Source organism: Hevea brasiliensis, chromosome 3 (assembly GCF_030052815.1).
Source record: "Hevea brasiliensis isolate MT/VB/25A 57/8 chromosome 3, ASM3005281v1, whole genome shotgun sequence".
In the NCBI taxonomy this organism is placed as follows: Eukaryota; Viridiplantae; Streptophyta; class Magnoliopsida; order Malpighiales; family Euphorbiaceae; genus Hevea; species Hevea brasiliensis.
Genome location: NC_079495.1, coordinates 108,068,951 through 108,078,820, shown reverse-complemented (window position 1 = coordinate 108,078,820; position 9,870 = coordinate 108,068,951). Strand labels below are relative to the sequence as shown.

Here is a 9,870-nt window from a genome sequence, read left to right as displayed (position 1 = left end):
CTAAAATGGAAACCAAGTTTTAACTATAACTATAACTATCGAAAGTTTATTGAGGACTAAATAGTTCAACCATGGACCCAGTTTTAAGAATAGTAATTTGGATTGGACTTACAAGGTCTGAGCCGCTAGAATTTTAGGTAGAGTCGATTGAATTGACTCGGCCTTGTTTATTCATACGCTGCAGTGCAACAACCGGTGCAAAGTCACAGCTCTGTCCTGAGTCGTCCTAAACACCATCACGTTTGACATTGATGTGGTGCACCCTATCAGTTTGCATAGGATTTAGATTTAGATTAGATTAGATCAGATCTGATGCGTCGAAGAACATGGGACCCACTGTGAGTCTTGTCACTATTGAGCGTCTTCATAAAGACAATGAGACTAAACCACTCCTTTTCTTTTTTTTCTTTTTTTTTTTTTATAAAATTCGATTTAAAATTAAAAAAAAAAATTTGGAGATAGAAACATTCACTGTATTCTTTCTTTGGTCAAGTGGTGGGACCCTTTCCCAACAGACACATTATGTCATGTTTTTGTGTTGTCGTTGTAGCTCCTGTAGCGTAGCCTTAAGTCAGTCGGTATCACACCTGCGGATTTTTTTTATATATTTATAATTTTATATTGCCTATTTTATTTTTTTAATTAAAATTTAGAATTTTAGAATTTTAAAATTTCTTTATTCATATTCTATTTATTATAATTTTAAATTAATTTAACCACTAAATTCCAACCAACAGAATATGAATTCCAATTTTAGAAAGGTATCGTAACATTATTATTGTGTAGGGTCTCACTTTGGCTAACAGATAATGACATTGATTAATTAGTATATATTCAATTATAATATAATTAATTTTAATTAAAATTTAAATTTAAAACTTTACTATGATACATACCACATATTTATTTGAATAATTAAGAAAATAAAACTAACAAATAATAGCCTTCCCGGATGTTTTGAAAATAATAATAATAATAATAGTCTTGTCGTCTCATAGCAATTTACATGTAAGTTGGTGATTTGGTTCAATCTTCAAAATATACATAAATATAATCATATAAAAACAAATTTATTAAAAAATTATTATATTTTAAAATTAATTTTTAAAATATTTGATTTGGATTTTTTTCTTTAAGATAGTCTCATTTCGATTCAATTAATTTAGCTAAATTAGTTACTTTTTAGAAGATTAATGTTTTCTGATAAACTCATACTACATTTAAATTTGTTGTCGAATCAAATACTTCTAAATATTTAAATTTACAGGATGTAATATTATAAAAAAAAAACTTATTAATTCATATAAAAATATATATATATTTTTTTTTATAAATATGAGATTCATAAACTTTTCAATTCAACATGAGCTATTTCTAAATTAGTTCTATATATTTTCATAAAAAGATGGTCAATTATTCCCTCTTTTTAAAATAAAAATTTTTCCATATATATATATATATGTATTTATTTAAATTAATCTCTTATAAATTTACCAGTTGAATTCTCTTTTTTATAAAATTTAAAATTAAATAAGAGTATAATAGTATTTTATCAAATTAAAATTACATAATCAAGTGTGATTAATTGATAAATAATTACTTAATCACCTATATAAAAAGAGATATATTTGATGATATTAATAATATTATAATTTTCGATATCTTTAGAGTAAATTTAATTATAAGATATTAATATTATATTTTTTTATATATTTTATTATTTATTTTTTATATATTGATCCTAATTTTTTTAAATTAATATATATATATATATATTCCTTTTAGTGATCAACGTGCAATGCAAATTAATTTGATTCTCCCTTTTCTTTTGTTGAAAAGATTCCAAATTTTCTTTTCACATTGTATCATTTATTTGGCTAAAACTTAAAAGAATATTTCTTTCCCCAATATGGAAAACAAAACTTCAATAAAAACAGAAAAATTATCATCAGAAATAGAAAATTTATAATATATTATATATAATCTCACCAGAGATTTTGAGTCCTTATTTTTCTTATTTTGTCGGTGCCCACTAAAATACAACCTCACATGTCTCCTCCAGTAGATATATAGAAGATATGAATAAAACCAATCTCAAATCATATAAATATGTGTACACACACACTATCTGATGTCGTTTTGCTAAACGAAAAAGAAAAAGAAGAAAAAAAATCTCATTAATCAGTCTATTATTATCACAGCAAAGCCCCCACTTAAAAATTGCAAAACTAGATATCAAAATCTAAGGCCTGGTGCTTGAACCAGATTTTTCTCACCTTCATCAACAACGTTATGCATTGTTAAATTACTAGACCCATTTTGAGATGAACTAACAATCAGCCTGCTGTAGGCGGGGTGGTAATTTCCGGCGAAGAAGCCGCCAACGGTAGTTTTTCCGGCTCCTCAGATTGGGGTGCTACGAGTGTTCCTTGATTATACAAGGTGCTTAATTGATGAAAGTAAGGACACGTCCTAGAATCCACAGATCTTTTCTTGTTAACATCCTTGGTTTTTCTGAAGTACTTGTTTATGTTCTCCCATTTCTCTTTGCACCTCTTTGCACTCCTTTTATAACCCAACTCCATCATCCCTTGTGAGATTCTCTCCCATAAAGGAGCCTTCACTGTTGCTTCCTTGTCTTCATTACTGTGGTAGAGACTGCTCCTTAGGTTTATCAGAGCTAATACCTCGTCTTTTGGCCATCTCTTTCCCAGGTCTTCTTTATCATTGGATGTGGGCTTTTTTTGCACAGTTTCTGTTTGCAGTGGATTGCTTTGGGAAGTGAGATCATTTGGGGTCTGGGTTTGGGGAGCTTGTAATGAGGATGTGCATGAACTGTGCACGAGTGTTGAACTAGGGTTTTGAGGTGCTAGGTTTTCTGACATTGAAGTGGGTACAATTGGATTGTTTTTGGCTGGCAATGAGCTTGAGTTTTGATGACCTAAACCTATGGTAGTTGATATGGGTGCTTCTGATTTGCTTTGGTTGTTATTAGGGTTTTGCGGTAACACCAAAGAAGATGAAATGGAAGGATTTGAACTATTTGGTCCTTTAAGAAGATCTTGTATATTTGTCTCTCCGAGAATTTCAATACAAGAACCAGTTGATGATGAGAATTTTTTCAAGAAGTTGATTATTTTTACCTGTCTATCACCTGTAAGAGCTTGTTCTTGTGCCCTAAGTTCAAGCTCCTTGTTTATCCTATCCATTTCTTGCTTCTTCCAAGCTTCTTCTCTCGCTAACTTCTCTTCATCTCTCCTCACCATATCTTCAAGAAGCTTATTATGCATTTCTTCCTGTTGAGCCATAATTTTGCTTATAATATCTTCGCAGAAGCCCTTGAACATCTCGAACTTTTGTTGTCTTCTTCTTTTCTTGCTCTTGGATTTCTCATCCTCTTTCCCATTATCCTCAGCTGGGTTTCCTACTGTTTGATCAATTTTTGAATCTTCTTTCACATTCTGTTCCATCTTGTCTTCTTCTTCGGTGGCCTTGTCCATTTTTTTGTTCTTTCCTGCTGCAATCTCTTGAAGGTTTTGATTATCATCACGGTAAAGCACTTCAAGCACACCCAAATCCCTGTAATTCTTGGAGTAATTAATGTTGTTGAAGTATCTGCTTTCTTCTTCAAACTTCTCCTTACACTTCTCAGCACTTCTTTTGAACCCAAGCTCTGCAAGCTTCCTGTACCCACCATAAATATGTATAAAACAAAAGCCACCTACATATCATTAGCATTTATTTTCTTCATTTTCATACTCAGTTATTAAATATTCAAGAAGGGTTTCTTACTTTCTTTAATTCTCCACTCCCTAGACTAGACTCAAGAGATGGTGGGTTCAAGTTTATTGAGAGATTTAGTTACTTCATTGATCTTTTTCACTGTCTAGTGCAGGAAAATCCACTTCAAAAATATCAGCACAATTTGAAAACATTGTGCTCTATATAGATATATGTTTTCTTAATTTGCACACCAAAGTAACAAGAACGGATGAAGAGAAGAGCAAATTGAAGGAATTAAATTATACCTTGATACATGTTCCCAAGTGAATTCTGGGAACCAATTCTCCCAGCTAGATCTGATCCTCAACAGTGCAAGCACTTCATCATTAGACCATGGATCGATGGATTCCTGCGTTGATCTGTCTCTTTCAATTTCCAAATTCACAAGTACCATGCTGTTTTCTTGCTTGTCTTCATTTTTAGTGGTGGCCGGTGGTGAACTATGGTGCAATGGGTGCAAGAAACTGGGCTGCTGCAGGGGTAGCTGTTGATGGTGATATTGATGATGATTAGAAGTGTAGAGATCAAAACTAGGGAAGGTAGCAGTACTAGTACTAGAGGAGCCATGAAGAGGTGGGAAAGAGAGAGGGAGAGGGAGTGATGTTCTTGAAACTATGAATTGGTGGAACTGGTCTGGTACTCCTTCAAACATTTTTGTGCTGGTGTGTGTGTGTTTTTGTGCTTGTGTTTTTTTCCCCCTGTGTCTATGTTCTATCTACTTAATTTCTTTAATTCTCTCCCTCTCCCTCTCCCTCCTTCCCCCTCTCCCTCTCACTCTCTCTCTCTCTCTGTGTCATGGTACTGTATTCACAAAATTACAACACCAACCTCTTCTCTCTCTCTCATTTATCAAGAACTTTGTCCTATCATAGAAGAGAGAAGATAGAAGTCAATACACTTTGTGAAGGGAAGTGAAGTCACAGTCCAATCAAAGTAAATGAGAAGGGGTTTCGTGGGCAATGATTAGAGAAAGTGAAATGCACAGATGAGAGATGAGAATGGGAGAAAAAGGGAAGAAAATGATACTTATTATTGTAGAGGCTAAGGCTTGGGGGGTATCAAGGGGTCCTTTTAGAATCCTATGCAGTAGCTGATGCTCATGATGGTGTAATTAACGGCAAGAGGGATGACAGGACACGTGAAAACATGCAGAGACTGGGACCAATTATTTAAGGAGAGGGAGAGGAGATTGTTTTCACATGCTACTCAAGACTACACTGCTGGGGTGTGCGTGCGCGCCTGTAGCTCCCATTTGAGGATAATCATATTCTTGTGATTCCTATTCATACTCTAGTGAATATATTCAATTAATTTAAATATATTATATTATATAAAATTATAATATTTTATTTAAAATTATGATAAATTTTACTTAAAATTATAATTTATTAATATATATATATATATATATATATATATATATATAAGAAATTTCCATCATTGTTCATAATTGTGACATTATTTTTGATGGCTTTATTTTCTGAATGTGTTTTCTCTATTTTATTTTCTGCTTCTATTCCACTTTTTGGGTCAGAAAAAGTTTCTCACTTTTTTTGCTTCTAAACAAAATTTCCTGCTAACATCTTTTGCCCTTCGCCATATCCAGCATAAGACATCACTAAATGATTTTTTTTTTTAATTTAATTTTTCAGTTTTGTATATAATCTTAATAGACGTATTTAAATAAGATAAAAAATTTATTTAAACACTTAAAATTATGTTAAAAGTATTTCAGAATCAAATTAAGTCATTCAACTTTTTTTAAAAAAATTAAATATATCTTTTAAATTTTAAAAACATATCAAATAAATATTTTTACAATTTTATGAGTTAATAGATTCTTTAACTTTTAAAAATAGATTAAAAAAAGCTAATACATGAAAACTTTTTAGTGCTTGGAGTCTTAATCAATAATCATGCATATCTGATTTACAATATTATAATAGAAATCAACTATTTCTTATAGCAAATTAATAAGTTATTATTTACATAATGATTTAAAAAACTTATAGTTTCTTGAACTCATAGAAGTTTATTGAATTATTTAGTAAAGAATAATTATTAATTTGCTCAAAAGTACGATGGATAATTATCAGAATATTGTAAATTAGATTTGTTGGATTACTAATGAGGACCCATGGACTATACCATTTTGGCCTTAATTAAATTTATATTAGAATCAAATTATAATTTAGTCTTTTTTTTATCTATTTTTAAAAATTAAATGGCTTATTTATCTCTAAAATAATAAAAAAGTTTATTTGATCTATTTTTAAAATTTAAAAGACTTATTTGATTTTTTTAAAACTTATAGACTTTATTTAGACTCAAAACACTTTAAAAACTTATATGACTATTAGCTCATACTTTAAACATCAAAAAATATATATTTTTTTCCTTTAAATAAAAGTAAAATAAGAATAATTATTGGTTTAATAATTTATTAACATAATATAAAAAATCATTAATTAAAATTATGGCAATCTCATTTTTTAATAATTTCTAAAATACAAATAAATGTTTTATTAGCCCATATATCCTTTTAGATCTAACAAAAATGGAGATGTAGAAAGTTAAAAAAAGACAATGGGCCTGCTTGGATTGCAGAGGTTCTTCTTCCCCAGAAGGAGGATAATATATTTTGGACTAGGCTTTCTTCTGGGGCTTCAAATTTAAGCTTTTATTTTCTAATTACTTCTTGTTTGGATTGAAGGAAAAAAAAATATAACATAAAATAAATTTATTTTCAGGTGTTCAAATTTTATATTTTCCCCACTTTTTTACATTTTTTTTCCATTTCATTCTTAAAAAAAAAAAAAAAATTCTACTGTCAATCAATAAATAAAACTGGGCATAATCTATATTAAACTTAATTTGCCATAAATGTAATGCCTTTTTTCTTCATACATATTAATTAATTAATTTTTTATCATTTCAGTTTATTTTTCAAATATTATTATTTTATCCATTATAAAAGTATTGAAATTTTTAATTTAAAATTATAGTTTATCCAAACAACTAAACTAATTAGAAAAAAAAAAGAAAATATAAATTAGAAAGTACTTTTATATACATAAGATTGTAATTTAAATTCTCTGTAGTTTGAGAAATGACTCTAATACTATTAGTTTATTTTAATAATATTGTATTCTTTTTAAATTTCAATTAAAATTAAATAAAAAATAACTCATAATATGATTATTGATTTCATTAAAGAGGAATTGTAACCGGAACATCCCACTTAATCCTGATATGTTTTTAAAAATCAGATTCATTGATCTGATCTGATTTCAAATTTAACTCGAACTGATCCCAATCTGATTATGGTCCGAACCAAGCCGTGGCCAGGTCTGCATTGCATGATGCCACCACTTCAATGGGTGGTTCCAATCTCCCCAAATATATCCTTGCTTTGCATGGAGTGAGCATATTCCATCCATAATTGCAGCACTCTCAGTGGCATCTATTGATCGCATAGCAATAGGATGACATTGAGCATACTCTTATTGATATTTTATTCATCATTCAATTATATTTAAATCAATTCTACATCAAATAACAAAAATTACAGATTTTTATACTATTTTTTCCACATTATTATTATTATAAAAATTAAAATAATAATTATATAATATTACGAGGAGGATGATTTCAAATTATAATTAATTAAGTTTTTCAATTTTAATTTGATTCTTATAATCAATGCTTAATATATCATTTTGAATATATAAATTGGTTATGAATGCTATATTCTTAAATTTATTTGAACACGTTAAATAATAAAAAATATGAAAAATTTTGGCCAAAAACTAAATAACTATAACGTAATTTTAAATTTAATGAAATTAATAAAAGAATTGTGAAATAAAAAATAATTTATAATTTAATTTTAAATTATAGCAATAATCATATTTTTTATGAAAAATAATTTAATTTTTGAGACACGATTCCTTGTTAACAAAATAAAATTTTTATTAAAATTTAGTATCAATGAATAAAAAGTTATAATAGTTTAATTTATCATATTTTTTTATAATTTTTAATTTTAAAAATTTTAATATTTATAATAATTTAATTTTTAAATTTGAAATTATTAATTAAAGGGTAAATTTTAATAAAAGAATTACTTTATAAACTTTTTAAAGATGCAATTTATTTGTTATTAAAAAACAGAGAGATTAAATTATAAAATACTTTAAAATAAAATTATTTAAAATATATAATTTGCAAAGGAAAAATATCGAGGCCATAGAATGTCTTGAGGGCCAAGTCAGCGTAAAAAGTAGAAACCCTTCTTTGCCGTTAAACCCTAGAGCCTTAAAATAGGGTATATGACTTCTTCCCCGAAGCCTCCCTCTCGGCTCTTCTCGTTGTTTGCAGACTTTTCCAGTTTTGACGCATCATAGAAACCAAATCCCCCAAAAATCCACCTTCGTCTCCCAAAGAACCCTACCATTCGAGCCTGCCAATCTTCCTCTATTAAAAATCAGTTCAGTAATGGATGATTCAAACGATCAGAAATACTACAAGTATCACCCATATCAGGATCTCTACAACGTCCCTGCTCAGAGCCTATATAAATTGCCCTCTTCTCCTGAGTTCCTTTTTCATGAAGAAGCTGCACATCAGCGCCGCAGCTGGAGTGAAAACCTTCAATACTATACCGGAACTGGCTACTTATCCGGAGCGATTATCGGTGGGGCTAAGGGTTCTTTGGATGGCATACGCGCCGCCGAGCCTGGTGACACCATGAAATTGCGGGTCAATAGGATTCTCAACTCAGGTGGACACGTGGGTCGGAAGTTTGGGAACAATTTGGGTGTGTTGGGGCTGATGTTTGCTGGCCTTGAGAGTGCTTTGATTCACTATAGAGATACTGACGATTTGGTCAATACGGCTCTCGCGGGGCTCGGGACTGGGGCGATTTATCGTGCGGCTAGGGGGCCGAGATCGGCGGCTATAGCAGGGGCCATTGGAGGGATCGCGGCGGCTACTGCTGTTGCGGGAAAGCAGGTTGTTAAGAGATACGTGCCCATATAAAAAAATTTGAAAATTTGAAAATTTTTGTTTTGGGGGCACTATTTGGAGGGGCTGTGTTTAGGCAGATATAGGATTAGCGGGTTTTCTTGGGTGGCAAAGTTAGATTATTTGATTTAAAGGATTTTGGTATAATATGGATCGTTACTTGTAACGATTACTGTTGTTTCACAATCCAATTTGCCGACTTAGCATTTCTTGATGTCCTGTTTGATAATTGATAGGAATTTTGGGCTTTTCCATTATCCATTTATTGAATTGTTGGTTTACGAGAAGGCATGAACAGTTACATGCGATTAAAAATTTATGTATTATCGTGTTGTTATATTTATGCATTGAATTTGATAGAAAATGGGATTATTGCCGGTGATTATTATTCTTATTGCATAATCTCATGGTCTTTCCTGGCCAACATGTTCCTGTTTGATGGGAATTTTGATTTGTTGGTTGAACTTCTATAATTTTGTATATATATGGTGCCATGATGAACTGCTCTTTCGTTTTTGTGCATTCAACTTCCTCGATGATGCTTAATTTGTCATGTTAACCTAGTATTTTTCTGTTTACCTGTTTGTGTTGGAAGGTGTGGGGTTAATATTATGTGTCATGTCTTTTATGTTGTATTGGTATCATGTTGGCTTTTCTTTTAGGTAATCTTAATTGTGGGCAGGGGACATGCTGAGTTCAGTTGATGTTGGCTTTGGGGAATGAATGAGAGGATATATGCAATGTACTGGAATAGATCAAATAGGGGAAAACAGTTCATTTTTCCAAATTGGAAAAATACTGATCAACGTTGTTCATACTGAATTCGGTTGTTATTTGCTTTGGGAAATGAATGAGAGCTTAGAAGGAATGAACAAATGTTCTGGAGTAGTTCAAATAGGGGAAAACACTCAAAATAGTTCGTCCAAATTGGAAAAATGCAGATCAATGCTGTTCAAGAAGAATTGTTGGATATGTTTATGTTCCATCTTTGGGAAATACGAATAGTGTTGCAAATAACAGATTATCTTGGAAGAAATATAGAACAATAATACACATGGGAGC

At 30.5% G+C, this 9,870-nt stretch overlaps 2 protein-coding genes across 2 annotated transcripts; one reads left to right on the top strand and one right to left on the bottom strand.

Annotated features, from left to right (window-relative positions):
* Positions 1 to 2,079: 2,079 nt before the first annotated feature.
* LOC110662578 (trihelix transcription factor GTL2) lies at positions 2,080 to 4,701 on the bottom strand. The gene is given in 3 exon segments (XM_058144486.1): positions 2,080 to 2,361; positions 2,364 to 3,684; positions 4,029 to 4,701. Coding segments are annotated over 3 exon segments (1,854 nt in total). The 5' UTR covers positions 4,436 to 4,701; the 3' UTR covers positions 2,080 to 2,235.
* Positions 4,702 to 8,022: 3,321 nt separating this feature from the next.
* Positions 8,023 to 9,232, top strand: LOC110662577 (mitochondrial import inner membrane translocase subunit TIM23-2). The gene has a single exon (XM_021821587.2). The coding sequence runs from the start codon at positions 8,281 to 8,283 to the stop codon at positions 8,821 to 8,823; it is 543 nt and encodes a 180-aa protein (XP_021677279.2). The 5' UTR covers positions 8,023 to 8,280; the 3' UTR covers positions 8,824 to 9,232.
* Positions 9,233 to 9,870: the final 638 nt, after the last annotated feature.